The 24807-nt window shown below is 39.9% G+C and overlaps 1 protein-coding gene across 2 annotated transcripts; it reads right to left on the bottom strand.

Annotated features, from left to right (window-relative positions):
• Positions 1-1052: 1052 nt before the first annotated feature.
• On the bottom strand, positions 1053-24705 carry TMEM59 (transmembrane protein 59). Of its 2 annotated transcripts, none has more exons than XM_033226286.1 (8): positions 24249-24705; positions 18180-18285; positions 16282-16376; positions 13964-14116; positions 12337-12418; positions 11359-11443; positions 6589-6697; positions 1053-1686 (listed from the first exon to the last, which is right to left on the bottom strand). In XM_033226286.1, the coding sequence occupies exons 1-8, from the start codon at positions 24435-24437 to the stop codon at positions 1531-1533; spliced, it is 975 nt and encodes a 324-aa protein (XP_033082177.1). In that variant the 5' UTR covers positions 24438-24705; the 3' UTR covers positions 1053-1530. The 2 variants fall into 2 exon arrangements, with proteins under 2 accessions (XP_033082177.1, XP_033082178.1); XM_033226287.1 differs by having other exon boundaries at positions 1055-1686; positions 11359-11440; positions 24249-24684.
• Between the last annotated feature and the right edge of the window lie 102 nt (positions 24706-24807).

The raw sequence follows: 24807 nt of genomic DNA, 5'->3' as shown, positions 1-24807 counted from the left end.
GTCCCTATAATTATTTGTATTTTTTTGTACAGAGAGGGACTTGCTATGTTGCCCAGGTTGGTCTCGAACTCGTGAACTCAAGTGATCCTCCCACCTTGGCCTCCCAAAGTGCTGGGATTACAGGCATGAGCCACTGTGCCTGGCTGAGTCCCCATGTTTTATCCCATGTTTTCTAACAAAAATAAGAAAGAAACAATGACTGCTTGACAATGACCGCTAATTCCTCCTTTCTTCCCCATCTGGATGTGTTCACAACTTTCTATCATCCAAATCTAGACAAACCTAAAAATAAAACCCTACACTTTGTGACCAAAGTCTTCCTTGATTAGCTGTTAACTGCTTTTTATTTGGACTCAGGAAGGCTAAAGACTAGGCCATAGGAGGAGTGACTAACTTATTCTTTAGTCAAACAGCACTGATGTAGTTGTCAATAATGCCACTGTGAATGAGGAAAGTATTGGTTTACAAAGTTTTTAATATTTTATGGTATAGTAACAGTGAATCATATCAAAATTCTGGTGTAGGCTGGGTGCGGTGGCTCACGCCTGTAATCCCAGCACTTTGGAAGGCCTAGGTGGGTGGATCACCTGAGGTCAGGAGTTCGAGACCAGCCTGGCCAACCTGGTGAAAACCTCTCTCTACTAAAAATACAAAATTAGCCAGGTGTGGTGGCACATGCCTGTAATCCCCGCTACTCGGGAGGCTGAGGCAGGAGAATCGCTTGAACCTCAGAGGTGGAGGTTGTGGTGAGCTGAGATCATGCCATTGCACTCCAGCCTCAGTAACAAGAGCAAAAAAATACGTTTACCTTATACTTGATACACTGTCTAACAGAGAAAAATAGTTCTTTGGAAAGACTCATCAAACAAAAACCTATAGCCTGTGCAAAATAACATCAAATGTACTGCTGAAAGATCACTTTTGCATCAAAATGGTCCCTGACCACATTATATAGCAATAGCAATAGACACAGAACATGTCATAATTCTTATCTAGGTTGGGCAGGGGTAGGAGGGAAGGTCTAGAAAATCAGATACTCAAATTTCAGCACATAATTAGTCAAATAAAATTTTAATGATTTCAGTTCCTGAAAATGTAGTGTCATTAAAGGTCATTTCCTGCTAAATTTCAAATTACAGATTTGTGGGCCATACCTGAGCAGAAGCATCATATTATACTAAATATTCAGCTTAATAACTAAGGTAACTGACAGTATCATGGCAGGAGGTGAGGAGGAACAATGATCAGCACATAGCTAAGAAAAGGGAAAAAAACAATAACCAAAGCAAAAAACAAAATAGCTACAGATATTAGTAAAATAATAATACAATCCCAAACATCCACCTCTTAAATTACTAGAAAAACAATACCAATAAAGTTATAGCAAATACAGTCTTCACAGATTTGAGTAACTTTATTTGCATTTTATAGTGATTTCTTAAGGCCTATATCCAATGAAACCATTTTAAAAGCTCTATGAGGAGTGGAATTTTAGATGTCTATTACACTTTTCTTTCAAAAGAAAAATGCTTAAATTTCAGAATGAGCAAGATTCACTTTTGTAGGTAGAGGCCCTGCTTCTTCATGATCTTCAGTTTTAGATCTAACAACCACAAGAGAAGAAGCTGGATATTTGTTCAGCTTTTGTTCATTCATAAACTCCAAGTCACCATAGATACTCAGCTTCTGAAAAAGAAAATCAATGTACATTAGTAGTCTGGATAATTAGGAACCTCTCCAAGTAAGTCTTCAAATAACAATTTAATTTATAAATGGCTAGTAAAAAAAAAATTCTATAAATAACTTTAAGAAAGAAGAATGCTTTTTCTCAAAGTGTTGTAGATACGTGATTCAGCTCCCAGTGGATGGCCAAAGAAAGCTGTTCCACGTCTCAAGTTAAAATCCTCAGGAGTATAACAACTGAGTATCAATAAAAATAGCTATGGATGCCTTAAGTGATCAAGTCCTTCAACATCTTAGCTCTCCTACCAAGTGGTAAAATAATTTGGTGCAAGTCTTTCTGCTCCTAAATGTTTTAGCTTAACATGTATGGAAAATGATAGATGCTATTTGAAAAGGCTGTGAGAAAAAAGAATATGCATGAAATGCTCTAACACTGATAGAAGGGTCTTCATAAATATATAAAGTTCCTTAATTGTTACTACCATATCCAAGAATATACTAAAAGAATGAAAGCATAAAACAGAATCACTGCAAATGTCATAAAACTCATTAGAGAATAATGTTAATATCTAACATCTTTTGAGAGTAGGTAGACTTAGATAGACGTATGAATGTCTCTGTGTTTTTTTTTTTTTTTTTTTAAAGAGATGGGGTGTTGCTCTGTTACCCAGGCTGGAGTGCAGTGGTGTGATCATAGCTCACTATAAGGCCTTGAACTCCTGGGCTCAAGTGATTCTCCTGCCTCAGCCTCCTGGGCACCTAGGACTATAGGCACGCACCGCTATGCCCAGCTAATTTTTCTTTCTTTCTTTTTTTTTTTTAAATGATGGGGTCTTGCTACGTTGCCTAGGCTGGTCTCAGACTCCTGGCCTCAAGTGATCCTCCTACCTTGGCCTCCCAAAGTGTTGGGATACATGTGTGAGCCACCACGCCTGGCCGTATGTATCTCTTAAAGGCAGAAAAGCAAAGTGAAAAGTCTTCACTAATAAGCATAGGCCAGGTGCAGTGGCTCACGCCGGTAATCCCAGCACTTTGGGAGGCTGAGGCGGGCAGATCACTCGAGGTCAGGAGCTCAAGACTAGCCTGGCCAACATGGTGAAACCCTGTCTCTACTAAAAACACAAAAAATTAGCCAGGCATGGTGGTAAGTGCCTGTAATTCCAGCTACTCAGGAGGTTGAGGCACAATAATCACTTGAGCCCGGGAGGCAGAGGTTGCAGTGGGCTGAGATCATGCCACTGCCCTCCAGCCTGGGGGACAAAGTGAGACTCTGTCTCAAAAAAAAAAAGAAATGGTATAGATTCTATTGTTAATCTACTCATACAGCAACAAATCCCTGTATCCAAAAGTTAGAAACTGAAGTGCTGATATCACTGGCAGGGCAACTTACTAGATTATAAAGCAAGAACTACACAGAAGTACCTACTACTGGAAAGGTGTTTTTAAGAGATGCTGAATAAAGAGCACCTTCAAGAATTTATCAAAAGTGATACATGCTATCCTGGCTGGGCATGGTGGCTCAAGCCTGTAATCCCAGCACTTTGGGAGGCTGAAGAAGGCGGATCACCTGAGGTCAGGAGTTCCAGACCAGTCTGGCCAACATAGTGAAACTCCATTTCTACTAAAAATATAAAAATTAGCTGGTTGTGGTGGTGCGTGTCTGTAGTCCCAGCCACTAGGGAGGCTGAGGCAGGAGAATCGCTTGAACCTGAGAGGCGGAGGTTTGCAGTGAGCCGAGGTTGCACCACTGTACTCTAGCCTGGGCGACAGAGAGACTCCATCTCAAAAAAAAAAGATGATAAAGTGATACATGCTATAACATGATGAACCTTGAAAATATGCTTAGTGAAAGACGCCACTCACAAGAGACTACATATTGGCTATCTAGGACTGGAGGGTGAGATGGGGGTAGGGGTGGTGCAGCTGCTGCTGCTTGGGAGAAAATGGTGAGCAATTACTAAGAGTACAGATTTTCTTTCTGGGCTGATGAAAATGTTCTAAAAGTGACTGTCACGATAGTTGCTTATTCATACATGTTTCAGATGTGTTCTACTGGACTGCTGCCTCAGGGGAACAACTATCCCGCAAGGAGTTGCCCCAGTACCTTAAGCTTTTCCAGTAAGAGTGTAGCTTTAAGACAAGTTCAGGCCAGGCGCAGTGGCTCACGCCCGTAATCCCAGCACTCTGAGAGGCCGAGGTAGGTGAATCACTTGAGGTCAGGAGTTCGAGACCAACCTGGCCAACATAGTGAAACTCAATCTCTACTAAAAATACAAAAATAAGCCAGGTGTGGTGGTGTGCACCTGTAGTAGTCCCAGCTCTTCAGCAGGCTGAGACACGAGAATCACTTGAACCCGGGAGGTGGAGATTGCAGTGAGCTGAGATCGTGCCATTGCACTCCAGCCTCAGTGACAGAGTCAGACCCTGTCTGAAAAAAAAAAGTTCAGTGGTTGATAGGCTGGACATGGATCTGATATAGTAGGCCTCCTTAAAACTCAGAATTCACATGTGACCACTGGCTCTGGGGCACTGTGAAAGAAAAATGTTCACAACTCTACCTAACAACATTTAAAGATCTTGAAGCAGCAACCAGGAACTGTTTGATTTCATACATCAACATGAAAGAAGCCACTGAAGGGAGGAAGGAGACTGAGGAGATGCTGGTTAAAGGACACAAAATTTTAGTTAGATGAGAAGAATATGAAGGTATATGAAAATACTTTGTAAATTTTAAAGACTATACAAGTGTTAGTTATCAACATTATCCTGTCCCAGTTTCTAGGTACCTACATCAATTATATCACCTTAATAAAAATATTAAGTATAATATCTTAATCATTTTTCATGTGCAAATCATATATTTAAACATCTTTATAGTCTATTAGGATAAAACAGTTGTTCAAGCACCATATTAGGCACATGCCAGTGGCTTATTACTATATTCTAATTTCTGTCTCTTCTTTTCTTTTTTTTTTTTTTTTTTTTTTTTGAGACGGAGTCTCGCTCTGTGGCCCAGGCTGGAGTGCAGTGGCCGGATCTCAGCTCACTGCAAGCTCCGCCTCCTGGGTTTACGCCATTCTGCCTCAGCCTCCCGAGTAGCTAGGACTACAGGCGCCCGCCACCACGCCTGGCTAGTTTTTTTTTTTGTATTTTTTAGTAGACACGGGGTTTCACTGTGTTAGCCAGGATGGTCTCGATCTCCTGACCTCGTGATCCGCCCATCTCAGCCTCCCAAAGTGCTGGGATTACAGGCTTGAGCCACCGCGCCCGGCCCTTTTCTCTCTTTTTCTATGGCACTTTGGAGGTATAAGAAAACTAAAATTTATTTCAGTGGGATTAGATGTTGACAGCCATTATTATTCTATATTTAGTTATATAAATACTTTTCTGTTCTTGAAAGCTAAGCTGAATAATCAAATTATAGCATTTCCCCCAAACAAAAATCCTTTACCTTAACAGTTATATTTTTTGGGCCAGTTAAATTTTAATTACCAAGGAAGTCACAATGTCTTCTATCTCTTATGGGGTTAGATACCAGAATATAACAACTCAAAATCAAACACTCCAGCATTTCTCCTCTCCCTCTCCCTTTCTTCCTCTCTTCTCTCTCCTCTTTTCTTTTCTTTTTTCTTTTGAGACTCAGGGTCTTGTTCTGTCACCAGGCTGGAATACAGCGGCACAATCCTGGTTCATTGCAGCCTCAACCTTCTGGGCTCAAGTGATCCTCCCACCTCAGCCTCCTGAGTAGCTGGGATCATGGGCACACACCACCACACCCAGATAATTTTTATAATTTTTCGCAGAGACAGGATCTCATCATGTTGCACACGCTCTTCTCAAACTTTTGAGCTCAAGTGATCCACCTGCCTAGCCTTCCCAAAGTGCTGGGATTAGATGCATGAGCACCACACCTGGCCCAGCCTTGCTGCTTCTAAAGCAGCACTGCTCCTTAATATTGTGGTAATTAATTTAAACTATTAAATGGTTCTACAAATCTTCTCTCCGGCTGGGTATGGTGGCTCATGCCTGTAATCCCAACACTTTGGGAGGCAGAGGTGGGCAGGTCACTTGAGATCAGGAGTTCAAGACCAGCCTGGTCAATATGGTGAAACCCCATCTCTACTGAAAATACAAAAATTGGCTGGGCATGGTGGCGCATGCCTGTAGTCCCAGCTACTTAGGAGGCTGAGGCAGAAGAATCACTTGAACCCAGGAGGCGGAGGCTGCAGTGAGCCAAGATCCTGGCCACTGCACTCTAGCCTGGGCGACAGAGTGAGACTGTGCCTAAAAAAAAAAAAAGGCGGGGCACAGTGGCTCACGCCTGTAATCCCAGCACTTTGGGAGGCTGAGGCAGGTGGATCATGAGCTCAGGAGATCGAGACCACGGTCTCTACTAAAAAATACAAAAAAAATAGCCAGATGCGGTGGCGGGCGCCTGTAGTCCCAGCTACTCAGGAGGCTGAGGCAAGAGAGTGGCATGAACCCAGGAGGCGGAGCTTGCAGTGAGCCGAGATCGCGCCACCGTACTCTAGCCAGGGTGACAGAGCAAGACTCCGTCTCAAAAAAAAAAAAAAAGTCTTCTTTCCCATATATCCCCTTAGAAACTGATGTCAACAGGTCTTTTCAGTCTTAAGAGAGTCAGAAAGACACACTTTTCTCAAGTCAGTCAACATACATGTCACCACGGTAGTTAGCATCACAGAAAGCTGGGAACACCACAGGTTTCTTGTGTTGCAAACTTGTAATTTTTATGTGTGCCAACCTCTACCACATGAAAACCACCACATCTTCTCTCTTTCTATTAGAAGAGAGGCCTTGTTTTTCCAGCTAAACAAATAAGGTGTTTAAAATGATATCTCACAGGGCTCAGTCTTCAAATGGTCTAAGGGTTAGAATTAAATTTACCTCAGAGGGAACATACTGCTCCACAGCTGTAGCAACAGTGGCACAACAAATCCAAAGCAATACCATCACTGAGAGGACAAGAGTTGTAGTTAAAATCCACCCAGAGTTACTGGAAAAAAAATCAACAATTAGTTATATTAAAATTTTATAAGAAACAGGAGATTCTTAGTCAATCAACCTTATGTACTTAGCTCAACAGTACAATTAAAACTTTGTTGATTATCTTTGAAACTATTAAAAAACATACTTACAGAAGGAAATATTATACTAATAGCTATTACATTAGGTTGGCATAAAGTCTTTTTCCTCTACTTCTAATGTTTCTGTAACATGGCTATATCACTTTTGTAATAATAATAAAATCAGATATACTTGACTTTCTGCTAAATATATAAGGCAAGTGAAAGTGTCCTGTAAATTGTACACTGTTGTACAAATGTCATATATTATTTTACAAATTATTATACTTGCTTTAAGAAAACCAATATACCACAAAGTTAAGGTATAGTCTAGGTAAATTTAAAATGATCATTTGTTTTATAAAAGAAATCACAACAGGCTTCCAGAAGTCAGTTTCCCTAGAATACTTCACATATTTAATTTGCCATAATTTACTTATACTTCAATTTAAAAGAGCACATCTATTGTAAGGCATTCTGTAACCATTACAGCATATCTCAGTAAAGAGATAGTTATATTTTCCTTATCATTAAAATATCTTAAGATAGAAGGCCAGTTATGAGAATCAGCAATTAGAGGTTTTTTATTTATTTTTAATTTTTATAGAGACAAGCTCTCACTATATTGCCCAGGCTGGCCTTGCACTCATGGGCACAAGCCATTCTCCCACCTGAAGTTTTTTTCATAATTGACCTATTAAGATTCAAAGAACAGGAAAAAGTCAAGCCATTTTTAAGTAATTAAAAGTCTAACTCTGACAAACTGTGTAACACAGATAGTCCCTAATTTTCACATCTCTGCTCATCCAACACTGCCTAATAAGAGATCTATACTTACCACCCTAACCACTCACTTGATAGTTTGGCAAGACTTGAACACGCAGTAAGCACAGTCATTGTCTGCCAGCAAAAGAGGTGGACTTTGGAGAATGTATTGTATCTAAAAGTAGGGAACTCCCATATGATGCTTTAAGTATCCCAATTTAGAAAGATAATAGAGTAAAACACATTTTTAATGAAAAAAATACCCACTTTCCTCTCCATGTTCCAGCCCTAACTGAGTTAAGGAATTTACCACAAAATGAGGATATATTTGATATCTGATTCCAGTAGCAACTACCTAAGCCAGAAAACTGGGGTTCATTCCTTCAATCTCCAGAACAAAACAATGACTAGATCCTATAGATTTTCAACTATCTCCATTATCTCCTGTTCTTGTCTACTGCCCTAATTCAGGCTTCATAATTTCTTCCCTGATTTACCAAAGTTCTCCAACCTATCCTTCACATAGAAGCCTCTTCTTGACATTAATGTTATGTTCCTGCTTCTAATCTATCCTTCACATAAAAGCCTCTTCTTGACACTTATGTTATGTTCCTGCTTCTCTCTATTCCTGTTTTCCCAGTTCAGTCAAATTTCTGACTCTCCTTATCCTCCATATATAGTAATGTACCCTATACACATTGAGCAGGAGGCCGGTATATATCTGAAAAAAAATATTTAAGTAAATCTTTTGCTACAACTAGCAAAAATTTCTACTCATTACTCAAGATATTTCTATCTCGCCTGTCAATCCTCCCCTTGAAACCTCCAGTAGACTTAAATACAGTCTTTATATGCTGTGTATGAGACATGTGTAGGAGTGTGTATATGTATAGCAATCATTATTGTCCATGTCTGTCTAGACCTGAGAACTCCTGACATCTTTTCTAGGTCTCAACTCCCTAGCACAGTGCCTGGCTCTTCAAAAAGAAATACAAGTGAAGAAAAAGTGACCTCAATTTCCTTTCTGGAGATAATGGTGTCTCTTTAACAGCTACGATCAGATTCCAATAACTGGCTGAGTGATTCTGTATGTAATCATGGAAAAATCATGACACTTTAGGAAGTAAATAGTTACAGCAGAATAGGATGAGCAGAAGATGTATAATTAGAAAAATTAGGTTTGAATTCTAACATAGTGACTGTATAACCTTGGGAGTAGTCAATTCACCTCTCTAAATTACCACCTACTTATCACAGGGTATTGTTCTAAAAGTCAAATGGGATCACTGAAGGGGAAAAAGCATTTTAAAAAAGAACACTTAAAAAAAAATTTTGAGACAGTCTCGCTCTATCACTCAGGCAGTGCAGTGGCATGATCATAGCTCACTGCAGCCTTGACTTCCCGGGCTCAAGTGATTCTCCCACGTCAGCCTCTTGATAGCTGGGACTACAGGCGTGTGCCACCATGCCCAGCTAATTTTTTTTATTTTTTGTAGAGATGGATGGGGTCTCACTATGTTACCCAAACTGATTTTGAACCTCTGGGCTCAAGTGATCCTCCCGACTTGGCCTTCCAAAGTGCTGGGATTACACGCATGAGCCACCGCACTCGGCCAAAATCATAATTTTTATTCAAATATATAGGTTCCTATTATAATCTACATTTGGGCACAAAAACTTCTTTTTTTTTTTTTTTTTGAGACAAGAGTCTCATTCTGTCGCCCAGGCTGGAGTGCAGTGGCGCGATCTCGGTTCACTGCAACCTCCACCCTCCGAGTTCAAGCGATTCTCCTCCTGCCTTGGCCTCCCGAGTAGCTGGGATTACAGGCGCCTGCTACCGCACCTGGCTAATTTTTTTTGTATTTTTAGTAGAGACGGGGTTTCACCATCTTGGGCAGGCTGCTCTTGAACTCCTGACCTCGTGATCAAAGTGCTGGGATTACAGGCGTGAGCCACCACGCCTGGCCAAAAACTTCTAAGAAATACATTTCTAGTTACAAAGTTAGTTGTTTCACAAAATCACTTTTAAAGTGTTAGATTTAAAAAAAAAAAAAAAAGAATATAATGACAAAATGTTAAAGGTCAATAAATCACCAATAATATGCCAGGTGGTACAGTACTGAGAACTGTAATTTAAGATTAATGATTTAGGTTTCACAGAACTATCAAACTGCAACAAACATCCTAAATACTGGAAAGAGAAAAACTGCCCTTTGTTGGACAAGCTCAAAACCAGGTTTAGAAATGAAAGAAGGATAAAATTTAAAGTTTAATCCTTGTTTTCTCATACAGTCTTTTAAACATTTTGCCTAGTAAAAGGTATTAATTTGTAAGGTCCACCTAACTCTAATGATACATGATAACACCTCTCAAGAAACTGTTTCTATAAGAAATTACAGGGAGCATGTGGTTTGGACTACTGAAGTTTTATACTTGAGATAGAACAGTCCACTCGAATGAACACACTATAACGCAATACCACTCACTGAAATGCTTGGCCTGGTATCTGACACAGAGTAGGTAATAGTCAATAAGTGACATGGCCCACTAGCTTTCTCTTTTTCCTTTTTTTGCGGGGGGTGGGGAGGAGTAAAACGTGGGGGAGGGATCATATCCAAATTCCTTGGAGAAGAGAAGAGGAAACATGCACACTTTGATAAAACCTGCCTCTCACCCTCATAAGGCTTGATATTTTTTCCTAGGAGGGCATATGGTACCCACTGCTCTCACTTGCCCACTTTACCATTACCCTTAAAAACTCTTGGCACAGAGCTGATACTCCTTAGTATAGAATACAAAGCCCTTCTTAATCTAGAGTCCTTATCCAGCTCTTCTAGCCTCAAATCTGGCCATGCAGATAAAAACAAAAACAAAAATCTGATCCTTAAACCACTCAAACTTTTTTATTTTATTTTGTTTTATTTTTTGAGACAGAGTCTCACTCTGTCACCTAGGCTAGAGTGCAGTGGTGTAATCTCAGCTCACTGAAACCTCTGCCTCCCAGGTTCAAGCCATTCTCCTGCCTCATCCTCCTGAGTAGCTGGGATGACAGGCATGCGCCACCACGCCCAGCTAATTTTTGGATTTTCAGTCGAGACGGGGTTTCGCCATGTTGGCCAGGCTGGTCTTGAATTCCTGATCTCAGGTGATCCACCTGCGTTGGCCTTCCAAACTGCTGGGATTACAGGCGTGAGCCACCGTGCCTGGCCTCAGACATATGTGAAATTAAAGCTTAATTTAAATGTGTGGAGAAGCACATTCAACATAAATCAAGAAATTCTTTTTTTTTTTTTTGAGACGAAGTCTCGCTCTATCACCCAGGCTGGAGTGCAGTGGCCGGATCTCAGCTCACTGCAAGCTCCGCCTCCCGGGTTCACGCCATTCTCCTGCCTCAGCTTCCCGAGTAGCTAGGACTACAGGCGCCTGCCATCTCGTCCGGCTAGCTTTTTGTATTTTTTTTTAGTAGAGACGGTGTTTCACCGTGTTAGCCAGGATGGTCTCGATCTCCTGACCTCGTGATCCGCCTGTCTCAGCCTCCCAAAGTGCTGGGATTACAGGCTTGAGCCACGGCGCCCGGCCAAATCAAGAGATTCTAACAAGAAGAATGCTCCTGTACTGTGAAAAAAAACTACCTGCCTGGGTTGTATTCAAGTAGTATGCCTATAACCTTTTAAACACACTAAAATATCTAACGTACAACCTTGGAAGGGAAAAAGTAAACAGGTTTACTTTTGAGGTGCTAATTTTAAAATAATAAAAAGTAATGTATCTCTCTGATACAAGCCAGATTTTATCTGTTATACACACAATAAAGAGGAATACATACAGAGAGAGGCATCTTAAAAAGCCATCACTTTCTCCATCTTCAAGAAAATTCTTGTGTGCTTGTGAATTTCTCATTTGCAGATCTGCTGAAATAGTAAGGTATGAGTTTATTATACCCTACATCCCAAAACCTAGTCTGGCATGACTACTTCTAGACATATACACTTTACAGATATCCAATTGTTTTTGTTTGTGTCATCTGATACATTTTATAATATGTATCAGTTTCTCTAAGCACATCAAAACCAAATGAATATTCTACCGCATTATGAGTTTCCTGTTTTATTTTCAAATTCTTATTGGCATTGATGCTTTCTGCTTAATTACATGTGAGCTTGGATTTGGTTTATTCTAATCTAATTCAAGTTACAGATGGTCTTATGTTATGTGCTATCATTATCTACCCACTCCCACCTACCAAAATAATTAGAAGGCTAATTAAATAGTATCTAAAATAAGGTATGAGTAAATTTTACAAGGTAAGCTCTGCTTTAGCTTGATGTTTTACGTTCTTGTGAGTCAAAATTCACTTCTAACATGGAAATAAAAATAGAATGGGGACTCATACTTCTGGTATTTTTCATTATTTGGTCAATTTATTGGGAAATACCAGAATAGTTGATTAGTTCATGCTCAAAACATCCTTTGAAGCAAACTAAATGTTTTTAGAATAGTGATTCTCAAAGTGTGGCCCCCAGGCCAGCAGCATCAGCAAAATCTGGAACTTGTGAGAAAAAGAAATTCTCAGATCTTCTCCCAGACCTAGTAAATTAGAAACTCTGGAGGTGGGGCCCAGCAATCTGTGTTTGAACAAGCTCTCCAAACTCTAACACACATGAAAGTTTGAGAACCACTGTTTTAGAAATTATCTGTTTATGTTCCATCAGTGAAAAAAAAAAAAAAAAAAACACAACCAACTCTACTACAACCAGATTTGACTGCTAATGTTTTTATCTAAGCTACTTAAAATAAAACTTACAGGACATTTTGCTTAGAGATGATTCTCTCAAATTTGTAGACTCCTGCTCCAAATGTGGTGCATACTGGATTTCTGGCTTAGACTAAAATAATAATGAAAGCAATTAAGTCATTTGTACTTCTTTAGCTTTTTTTCAGTAACAAGTTCTAAAACACATCATCTCTTTAAACATTTAAATTGAGAAAGAGTAACAGAAATACTATATAAAAAATAAAACACGTTAACTACAATATATTTTAATTGCACTTCCTAAACATCAGAACCAGTGCCTTGCAAAGAAACAGATTTCTGGCAGATTTATGTTAGTTTAACTTCCTGACAATATTTTTTTTTTTTTTAAGGGAGAGAGGGACAAATCATGACATACTACATTAAATACTATACCTTGCAGAAATGAGTTATAATTCTAGTTGATCAGGAATAATTTATCAGACTGCCAAAACTTTTGGCTAAACACATATTATCTCTATTTCTTCTCACATGAAACATTCCATTATTCCCTAGGTATGAGGAATCCATAAATTACAGCCAAACACTCCATACTTTACATTTTCTGTATAGTTCTGATCTTCTAGAATGGGGGTTTCTCCATCCCAGTTATGCTCAAATTCACACAGACTTTAGAGAGACACAGAGCTAATCTATCTAATGAGAAATGAATGAGGGCTTCACTCTGAGAGTCAACTTATGCTTTGATGTAAGTAGCTTTAGGACATAGAACTTGTTCATGAATTTAAAGAGAAAATTCCTGCATTTTACTTATTACCAAATTAAGCAGAGGGGACCCAAGGTTCAGGGTAGTGCTAAAAATCACATACCAGCCATACATTAAGTCACTTACTTAGCTACAGTACTTAAAAGGTTGATTTTATTACCCGAGAGGAAGACGCAACATAAACTCTGTTGACTGGTAAATTTGAGGAATTCAACTACTGAATTAAAAGCATGGCAGGGTAGTATATGGGCCTTGGTGCTAAAGTGTCCTGGGTTTTAAGCTTAATTCTGTTACTTATCGGCAGTGCAACTGCAACAAGTTACTCTCACCTTCCTCATCAATAAAATAGGAATAAAACAACCTCATTAAGTTCTTTGAAAATCTGAGATAATATATCTAGTACCATACAACCTCCAGGGAATAACAGTTATTATCACATGGTAAATGATGAGATGGGAGACATTACCTCTCTAGGCAAAATACTTCTTCAAGAAGTTCTCTTATAAGAGTTATGAGTAAAAGCACTATAAAAAACTAAAAATTATGTCATATTGTTTTGATCTGATATCCATATGTAATCATATATGGCCACTGTTTACGTTAAAAGTGTATTAATTATTATTTCTCATATTTAAAGATTTCATTTTATCAATGTAAGCACCATAAAATTTAAAAGACTCAGAGTTCTGGTTAGATAAAAACTAATGGGCTTTAGATAAGGCTTTTAATGGGCAAAGGGAAGGGTAATCAAACCGATGTCCAATATTTTAATGTGGGGCCAAATAAGTAATTCTTACTTGATGATAAGTATTTGTAAGTGACTGAGTATGGTTCTATGCTGAAACATTCATTTAAAACATATACATTTACTGTTGTTGGTATTTAGATAAATCCATGAAGCACTGTTGTCACCTGGAATATGACTATTTTTCCATCATCAGCTTGAAGATAAAAAGTCCATGAAGAGGTTATGAAACTCTGTGCAGAGTCCATCATGTCACTCCAGAATGACCTCACCAGAGTTAGAGGAAAGAGTAGGTGCATTTTCGGCATCAGGGACATAAGCTAAAAATAAAATAAATAATGAGAAATGCATTATTTTTTATATATGTATATTCAAGAGAACAACATAATCAAGATTACTCAAATCCTTAATGGGACAGATACAAACAATTAAATACATCTACCATAATCTAATCGCATTAAACTCTTAGTTATCTATGCAAATTATGGTAAAGCTTAAAAACCAAGGCTACTTTAATTTGCCACCAAACACACTTACTAGCTACCTGTCACCTCTATCAGAATAACAGGCTTTTGAATTAAGTCCAAAAATAAGAAGACTCTTAAGATGTAATTAAACAAGGACCAGCAAAGCCTCAAGGGTAGAACAGGAAGGGACAAATCATATCATTCTCATCTTTAGTGTTTTCATCGAGAATAAATCATGCTATAATGAACATCAATGGAAAAGGGGAAGGAAAAAATCAATCAGAAGAATATATACATAAAATGGTAGACATCTGACAACAGGGCAGGGTGAAGGGAGTATTTATGGGCTGAGTATATGTGGTGAGCTACTGATAAGATTTTAATGGCCCGGCATGGTGGCTCACGCCTGTAATCCTAGCACTTTGGGAGGCTGAGGCAGGTGGATCACGATGTCAAGAGATTGAGACCATCTGGGCAACATGGTCAAACCCCACCTCTACTAAAAATACAAAAATTAGCTAGGCGTGGTGGCTCACGTCTGTAGTCCCACTGTAGTCCCAGCTACTCAGGAGGCTGAGGCAGGAGAATCCCTTAAACCAGGGAGGTGGAGGTTGCTGTGAGCCAAGATCACACCACTGCACTCCAGCCTGGTGACAGAGGGAGACTCCGTCTCAAAAAACAAACACAAAAAAAAAGGATTTTGACAAATGATGTCATCTTTCCTCCTCCAATTCTGACTTCTTGACTTCTTTAGCAGCACTGGGCCCCTCTAAAGCACAAGCGTGGGATGCCATTTACTAAACTCTAAGGATAACTTTGGTTCTACTTTGTTTCTTTATATGTTTTTTTTTTTTTTTTTGAGACAGTGTCTCGCTCTGTCACCCAGTCTGGAGTGCAGTGGTATCTATGGTAGCACTTGAGCCCAGAAGCGTGAGGCCAGACCGGGTAATATAGTGAGATCCCCATCTCTAAAACACATAAAAATAAAAAATGCATATACCTCTTAACTCAGCAATTCTAGCCCTACGATTTTATTCTACAGGTATACTCACAAATGTGCAAAATAGATATTATTTACAAAATAAAAAGATTAGGAACAACTTACATGTTCACAAATAAGGAACTGCCTAAATAAATTATAATATATCTACACAGAATATTATGTAGTAGAAAAAAATTAGAAGTTCTTTATGTATACTTATATTTATAAAATACATGTGAACATCCTTGTATATGCATAACATATCTGTGTACTAGTAACCTTGGCTACATGTATGAGGGAAAACTGAGTGGCTAAGAGACAGGGGTGGGAGACTTTTCACTGTATGTATACTCTTTTTATCTTTTGAGTTTGTATATGTGACTATTTCCTGTGCAAAAATTAAGAAACTTTTCCCAGTATGTCTGGAGAATCGAGTATGAAATTCCCTTGTCAGGAATTTTAAGCAATGGCATTGGAGAAGTAATCAGGAGCTAGGTTGTGATAAACAGTTTGGACTTAGATCTACACGTAATTGGGAGCTACTGATTATATAAGACAGGAGAATAGCATGATGAAATTTAGAAAAAAAAATCTGGACACAGTAAAGGATGGAGTTAGAAAGGGTTAAATTAGAAAAACAGTTTGGAAGTTAACTTAAAAATACAGATAAGAAATGATGACAATCTGAGTTAAGGCAATGGCAACTGTGCAATGGAAGTTGGGATGGAGAAAAAGAACTCTGAAATAATTCCTCTGAGCCTTGGTTTTTTCATATGTAAAAATGAGGATAATATCTTCACTGGAATGTGGGAAGAAACAAAATAAAATTATGAATGTAGGCATAACTTTTAATAGTAAAGCATTATACAAATGCAATTATTCAACTGACTTTTTTATTTGCAAACTAATTTTGGTTGCTGAAAGTCAAATATAAAATATAACACTAAAATAGGATTGAGTGGGTGATAAACACTTCAAGCAACACAAGTCAGTGCCATCTAAGCAGGCTAGTTTGAAAGGCAGTATTGTTTCGTACTTGTTCTTGTCTCAGTTCAGCGAATGGCAGCTGATTCTGGCAACCAAGATGGCAAGCATATTGCTCATCAGATTGGGAATATGCTTCTGTGCATGCTGTAAGAGAAAAATAGTCAAATTACAAGAAACAAAAGGGAAAGGGAAAGAGGAAAGAAAAGGATTTGATATTTTATTTAAAAAATTCTTATACTTAAAAAAGATTTCATCAATGTCAATTTCCAAATTTGGTAATATAGTAGTAGGAAATGTATCTTTAACAGAACTCCATATTGTCTCTGTCCTACAAGTCAAATGTTTTAGATACAAATCTATTAATTATACACCCAGGCTCTGGCCACATGATGACATTCATATAAGAGGACCCTTGCAGCTAAGGCTTGTGTAGTAGAAAATGCACTGGATTGGCATCCTGAAGATACCACTCAAAAAGTTTTAGTTCCATCATTTGTTGGTGTGTGTGACCTGGGCTGAGCAGTTTAACCTCTGACTATTGATTTCTATATATCTAAAACAGAAATAACACAACCCACTGCATAGGGTTGAATGAAATAATATATTTTAATGATTTATACAAATATACGGCATTACTGTTAAGAACTAGATCACTCAGTTAAGAAGTAAGGGTATACACGTGGCAAGAGAAAAATAGAACAATCAGCCTAACATCTGAAAGTCTAAGAAAATTGAACTAGGCTGGGTGTGGTGGCTCACGCCTGTAATCCCAACACTTTGGGAGGCTGAGACGGGCGAATCACGAGGTCAGGAGATCGAGACCATCCTAGCTAACACGGTGAAACCCCGTCTCTACTAAAAATACAAAAAAAAATTAGCTGGGCGTGGTGGCGGGCGCCTGTAGTCCCAGCTACATGGGAGGCTGAGGCAGGAGAATGGCGTGAATCCGGGGGGGCGGAGCTTGAAGTGAGCTGAGATCACGCCACTGCACTCCAGCCTGGGGACAGACTGAGACTCTGCCTCAAAAAAAAAAAAGAAAATTGAACTAGAAAATGTTCTATAGCAGATGATTCTAATGTTGAAATAGGTCTCTACCAGATATACTGTCATTTAGTTCATTAAATCTATTTCCTTCTTGTGATAAAACATTTTACCACTATACCAATTCCATTTTTTCCCAACTCAGTAATGCATTTGTAATACACTTCTCAGAAGTGCTAGATAATAAACTGGACAGCATTATGCATATATAAAGATGATCAGTTATGAGACTGAGCCGCAAAAATACGGTTATGATATCAAAGAAGACTGTATGTGAGTTATGGCATAGTGATAGGGGAAAAGGTGCCTCCTTCTATGCTAAAAACAGTGTAATGAATGGAGAACACTCCATTATAGTTATTTGAAAAGTTAAACGTCAATTGTGTCCTGACTGCAGGTTTCTTTTATTAAACAGACTGCTTTTAGCAAAAAGAAAGAAAAGTGGTTTAACAGATGACAAAGCCTCTGGCTACTTATTTTAATGGCCTGACCAATGAAGAATACACTATTAAATACTGAGTCAAAGGCTGATTCAGTAAAAAACTTGGAGATAAGTCAATGAACTTATGATTGAAAGGTTTAGGAAAATTATACTATTTGTGAAAAGGTAGTAATGAATTGTGAGTAGGGTAATTATACTGCATTTGTCTGACAGAAAGTTGCTTAAACAAAGGTGTCCTATTCACAGCAGAAAATAAACACTGTCTCAACAAACAGATGAAATTTAAAGCCCATGAAATTTCTAGCAGCAGCTACGAAAACTCTTAAATCCATAATAATTACCGTATGTTAGATGACTAGTTTCAACAGTGTGTTTGCCATTTCCTAAGGAAAATACTTTAAAAGGTTATCACAAAGAAAACAACAGTGTTACATACAGCTGATGTCGTTAGCATAGCGTCTTACCAGATTCACATTCCAATTTAGTTCGATTTAAGTCAATTCCATCATCCACAAACTGACAAATTGAAAACAGCCTGCAACCTCTCTGACAGGCGTACAACTCCTCTTCCTAGGGAGTTCAAGAATAGGAAGGGTTACCAAAAAATAGTATTTTTTTTCCTCAGGGGAAAATGGGTTAGGAAGAAAGCAGTTAGTAACGTTTATTACAAATCATCCTATAAGTTTCATAACTGAAAGAAAAAAATGATAGGAGCCAGTTGATACTCAAGACCTTCGCCATACAGAGGTTTTAGTTCCTTATTTTAAAAGTGATACCAAGAAAAAAGCCTAGTAGGTAAAACCACCACCCTTTTTCCATTTTCTTTGGTTACAATCTGTGAGGGAGAAATTAAAAATAAAAATAATAGTGACATGCCAGGTGCAGTGGCTCACACCTGTAATCCCAGGGCTTTGGGAAGCTGAGGCAGGAGGACTGCTTGAGGCCAACAGTTTGAGGCCAGCCTGGACAATACAGCGAGACCCCGTCTGTACCAAAACAAACACACACACAAAAATAACTGGGTATGGTGGTGCACACTTGTAGTCCTAGTACTCAGTAGGCTGAGGTATGAGGATTGTTTGAGCCCAGGAGTTTGAGGGTACAGTGAGCTATAATCACACCACTGCACTCCAGCTTGGGGTACAAAGTGAGACCCTGTTGCTTAAAAACAACAACAAAACAACAAAAAAAATACAACGGTGATATAACTAGAACTTCAACAGCGATAGAAAGGAGTAAGCAAGTACCCTAGGACCAATGGCATACTTCTATCACATCCATGTTTATATGAATTACCAGGCTTATCAGGAAAAGTATCAGACTAGCTTCACATGGCAAATGGTGACACAAGGGCCTGATAAAGTAAGGTATACATCTATAAAAATGTTTATATGAAAGGACTTTTAAAAACTGGGCTTAGGTCGGGCGCGGTGGCTCACGCCTGTAATCCCAGCACTTTGGGAGGCTGAGGCGGGTGGATCACAAGGTCAGGAGATCCAGACCATCCTGGCTAACACGGTGAAACTCTGTCTCTACTAAAAATACAAAAAATTAGCCGGGCATGGTGGCGGGTGCCTGTAGTCCCAGCTACTCGGGAGGCTGAGGCAGGAGAATGGCGTGAACCCAGGAGGCAGAGCTTGCAGTGAGCTGAGATTTCGCCACTGCACTCCAGTCTGGGAGACACAGCGAGATTCCGTCTCAAAAAAAAAAAAAAAAATTGGGCTTACATTAAATGAAAACACTGGAGCAACAGTGTGTGTATGGGAAAGGACACTGCAATCAGCCAGACCTAGATCAAACCTTTTGGGTGAGTGCATAAGTTATTTTACCTAAGAATCTCAGGTTTCTCATCAAAAAAGGAGAGAACAGCCATTATCTCCAAATTCCTCAATAATTTGGAAGCTATTTTCAGCACAGTGCCTGGGATGTAGAAGGTTCTTAATAAATGGTAATAGTGTTAATAGATTTTTAAAATAGAAAACAATTACAGGCATCAATGTATATGTGTGAAAGTTCAAGATAGGATGGACATCTAGTTCTTCATTACTGTAAAGTATTAACTGCTTAATATGACTAATGTCTTCAGCAGGTTTTTCTTTGATAAAATAAAAGTATTTTAAAAAAGCTATTGCATATGGGGGAGCCCTTCAACTTACTGTGTGATATACTGTGTACAAACTGGCAGACACCTAATAAGGAAACAGCACGTGCATATGCCAGTTAGCAACCAATGGAATACAAGGTATGTACTTCTTTCCAGCAAAAGGATTAGTAAAATTTATGCAGCAGCAACAATCCATCAAGAAGAGATGGCTGCAGTCTAATATTAAATATACTTTATCATACAGCTTTGAAGGTAGCACACTTTTGGACCTCAGTTCCAGCTGCATTTATTGTTAAGATGAAATTGAAAGAATTTTAAAAATTAAGATAAATTTCATATCTGAGTAGCTTTTGCAGGCTTTGTAAAACAATTAAAGAATTATTTTATGTCTTTGGAGCACTACATATTTCCTTATACTGCACAGAGGAACCATAAGCTCATTAGTATGAGCTATATCACATGCCATTTCATTCTTAGATATGCTTTCCTTTGTTAAAGAAACCTAGTAAGTCATCCAGTACCAATTTCAGAAAACCATATGGCATGGGGAAAAGAGACTAGGTTTCAGGAATCAGCCCTGGTTTGAAGTTCAGACTTGCCACTTATTCTGTACAACCTTTGGCAAGTTACTTAATCTAATTCCTCAGTTGTAAAATAAGGACAATACTCTTACATCAATCCTAACTACTATTTATTCCTTTATTTTCTACTGCCTGTATAATTGTAGAGTGTCAATCTTCACTATTAGGATAATTATATATTTATATCTACAATAGCATTACTATTATATAGTACTATCTAATAGACAGACACATTTAATGAGCATCTACAATGTGCCAGGCACTATGTTAAGACTTAACAAATTATGCAACATCTGGTATGGAGCAGGCACTCAACTGGTAGCTATTAAGAATCATTATCTTTATTCTAAGTATTCCATGTTATATATACAAAAATAATGATTTCAAGTAAATATTTCATGCCCTATTTATCCCAAATGACTGGCAAGCTTATATAACATATATCTTCTCTGATTTAGGACACAATAAATGGTGCTTCCACCATAGGAAATACCAGCTAAATTCATAATTAGAAGGTCCCTCAATGGTACTATTTAGGCCAGGCACCGTGGCTCATGCATGTAATCCCAACACTTTGGGAGGCCGAGACATAAAGATCCATTCAGTCCAAGAGTTTGAGACCAGCCTAGGCAACAGAGCAAGACTCTGTTTCAATTATTTTAAATTAAAAAATAAATAAATAGAAGTTAAGTCATCAGCAAGGACAAACAGTAATCAAGGAGCTGGGAATAAAACCAGGTTTGTATGGTTCTAGAGACCACACTCCATTAATAAATGACCAGGCTGGCTCTAATTAGCTTTTTTATTAACATGATTTATGTCTCTTGTTTTTTCATCCAAGATAAATTATGCAATTGCATTTCTGTAGATAAAAGATAGAATAATTTAAAAATAACTACTTACAAACAGGTATTCTACTTTCTTGCAACAAATAATTAGTTCTCAAAAAGTGTCATTAAAATGAGATTTTTTTTTTTTTTTTTTGAGATGCAGTCTTGCTCTGTCCCCCAGGCTGAAGTGAAGTGGTGCAATCTTGGCTCACTGCAACCTCTACCGCCCAGGTTCCAGCGGTTCCCCTGCCTCAGCCTCCTGAGTAGCTGGAATTACAAGCACGTGCCATGCCCAGTTAATTTTTGTATTTTTCGTAGAGACAGGGTTTCACCATGTTGGTCAGGCTGATCTTGAACTCCTGACCACCCATGATCCACCCGCCTTGGCCTCCCAAACTGCTGGGATTACAGGCATGAGCCACCACACCCAGCCTAAAACGAGATTTCTATCTTGTTTTTCAAATTCTATGTGAGTTTGAAAATTCATCTGATTTCTTACAACACACGAAGCTTTCTCCTGGAGCACAAAGCACAGAGGAGAGCCAATAGAAATCAGTGACATAGTTGAATATGTGTTTTTTGTTTGTTTGTTTGTTTTTTTGAGGCAGAGTTTCCCTCTTGTTGCCCAGGCTGGAGTGCAGTGGCGCAGGCTCACTGCAACGTCTGCCTCCCGGGTTCAGCCGCTTCTCCTGCCTCAGCCTCCTGAGTAGCTGGGATTACAGGTGCCCGCCACCATGCCCAGCTAATTTTTTTTTGGTATTTTCAGTAGAGATGGGGTTTCACCATGTTGGCCAGGCTGGTCTTGAACTCCTGACCTCAGGTGATCCACTTGCCTTGGCCTCCCAAAGTGCTGGGATTACAGGAGTGAGCCACCGCGCCCGGCCTTTTTTTTTTTTTTTGAGACAGGGTCTCACTGTCAGACTGGAGTGCACTGGCAACATTTCGGCTCACTGTAACCTCCGCCTCCCAGGCTCAAGCAAGCCTCCCACCTCAGCTTCCCAAGTAGCTGGGACTACAGGTGCTCGTCTCCACGCCTGGCTAGTTTTTTTTCTTTTTTTTTTTTCTTCAGAGACGGGGTCTTGCCATGTTGTCCAGGCTGGTCACAATCTCCTGAGCTGAGGTGATCCACCCACCTTGGCCTCCCAAAGTGCTGGGATTACAGGTGTGAGCCATCGCACCCGGCCAAATATGTTTAATGCAAGTTTATTAATAGGAGGCAGCATAGTATAGCCAGTTTTAAGCTGAATTCCTACTCCACGATTTCTTGAGTATGTGACCTTAGGCAAGACACTTAACCTTTCAGAGCCTCAATCTCCTTAATTTTAAAACCCTACTTTACAGGGTTGTTGTGAGAATTAGGAATAATAGTATGATAAATCTCCCATCACTCTGGCTAACAGTGGAGTCTATATAAATTTCAAGTCCAGGACCTATAGGGAGCCAGATGATTTGGAGTTCTTTGTGAGAAAAGCTTTAATAAATAAGTAAAAATGATTTATAGATATCACACCAATTGTTAGAAAATAGTGGACATTATTAAAGTACCTACAAGTTCCAGGAAGGTATCCTTTCAAATTATTTGATTATTCTCCCAACATTCTGGTTTATACTACAAAATTGCCAGGAAAATCTCAAAAAAAGGAAACAAACCCTAGAACAAGGTCAATATTAAACCCAAATCAATATTAATGAGCTTCCTCATACAATCCTCTTAATGATGAGAAGTTTACAAGAAGTGAAGAAAAATAACGTGGTTAGAAGCAGTATTCATCGATTTAAGCCTGAAGTTAAAACTTCTCACTTCTTTCTCGATTGTTACATAAATCTCTGGAAAAATTCAGCCCAGTCCCCTCTCCCACACTTTTTTTGAAAATTGATAATCTCCATGCAGTTTAAAATCCAGCCGTAAACAAAATCTGAGAAGTTCCAGCGCTTACAACTTTTCATTTCAAAGACCTGAAAGCACTCGCCAATATGGAACATCCTAAGCTTCACTGGAACTGTCTCCGTAGCCACTCCAGTTTTAGAAAGCAAGGAGGTCTAGCCACAATGGTTAAGCAAATAGCATACAGGAGATGAAGGAAAAACGAAGAGGAAACCACCAGCAACATCAACAAAAGCTCTCATAAAACAACGTGGGGGAGGGCATATACTCAAATCACACATGGGAAAGGTGTGGTGGGAATCATCAAACAATTTAGAATGTTGAGTAAACCAGAGTTCTTACGCTGAAAAACCAACGTGAAGAGGGTTAGGTATGTACTTCAAAGAAAGGGGGGAAGCATAGAGAGGAGGGCCATTCCTCTCCGTAAGCTGCGAATCCTCTCCTGTCTACAGTCTCGTTTCTTTCCCCACTCCACGAATCCCCCGTTTTCTGCACTGAGTGGTCAGTTTCTGGTAGGCAGACACCTAACTGCCTCTTCTCTAACCCAGTCCCTCTTGGCAGCGTCTTGGACACAGTAACTCAACATAGGCAGACAGCATTCCTGGGCGTCTCGCTACTCCTTGAGCCGCCTTCGTGACGCTTTTTATACTTCAGTGGAATCGTCTACTTGTCTGACTCCCTGAAGACTACGCTCCCGACCCCGAGAGGTGCTTAGTAAACAAAGGTTATGAATCAATCATTTGTGGATTCGCTTATCTGCGCCTCCCTTTCTACAAACCCCCATTAGGCTCCTTAAGGCGAGGACCCTGCATTCATCATCCATATCCTCCTCTATCCTCCTCCTCTGAGTGCTTGACTCCCCTGCTGCCCGGCTAGCTCCCGGAGGAAAGGGATCGCGTCTTTCTCATCTTTGTGTCCCTCAGCCTATCACAGGGTAGTGCAGGACAAACTTCCGGTAATGACAGCAGGAATTGGGGTGCAGGCAGGATTAGCGAGGAAAACGAGCTACACAGATGGGAGACAGCGGTTGAAAGGCGGATTGAACAGCCAGGTTGCCAGAGCCGACATAAGTGTGGGGAGCCGAGAGATGGGCGGCCAGGGAAGGGTCGCAGCCCGCTCCGGACGGGACCTACCTTAGGGTAGGTGTGCAAGGGGTAGGTCAACTGACAGGCCCGGTGGCAAGATGCTGTATCACCCAAGACCGAGTCAAATGCTTCAGCCGAAGCGGTCCCCGAACCTCCGGCCAAGGCCATGGTCAGCAGCAGCAGCGGCGGCAGCCCCAGTTGGGTCCTGACCCAGAGGTTCGCCTTCGGCGCCGCCATCTTGTTCCCCTCTGTCACAGCAGCTCAGCTTGTTGCTGTTTTCTTTGAAGGGTTTCCTCCTCCTCCTGGGGCCAGCCCCCTTCTCCGCCCCACCGACCGTTGCTTCCGCCTCCGCCGTCGCTTCAGCTCCGCCCTGACCCGCCTGAAACTGCCGCCTCCTGCCACACCTCTGGGACTACGAACTTCTCCTAGGCAGGCGTGAGGCGGGGAATTCAACCATCGCGAGCATTAGCGCGAAGCGGGTCCTCCTGGCTTCCCTTCGCGGGGCAAGCTGGGGCATGTAGTTCTCCATAGGCGGGAGGCGCACGGTGCTGTCGGGAAAGTTGGTCTCGGAAAACTACAGCTGCCCTCGGCGCGCCTTCCGCCCGCA

The sequence above is a fragment of the Trachypithecus francoisi genome, unplaced genomic scaffold (genome assembly GCF_009764315.1).
Source record: "Trachypithecus francoisi isolate TF-2019V2 unplaced genomic scaffold, Tfra_2.0 Lachesis_group12, whole genome shotgun sequence".
Taxonomy (NCBI): Eukaryota; Metazoa; Chordata; class Mammalia; order Primates; family Cercopithecidae; genus Trachypithecus; species Trachypithecus francoisi.
This window is presented reverse-complemented; position numbering and strand designations above follow the sequence as displayed.

Coding starts and splice junctions, on each gene's coding strand:
- TMEM59 (XM_033226286.1), bottom strand. CDS start 24,437: ATGGCGGCGCCGAAGGCGAACCTCTGGGTCAGGACCCAACTGGGGCTG. Junction 16,377..18,179: donor TAAATTGGAATGTGAATCTG/GTAAGACGCTAT, acceptor TTTCTCTTACAG/CATGCACAGAAGCATATTCC. Junction 6,698..11,358: donor TTTTTAAGATGCCTCTCTCT/GTATGTATTCCT, acceptor TTTTTTTTCCAG/TAACTCTGGGTGGATTTTAA.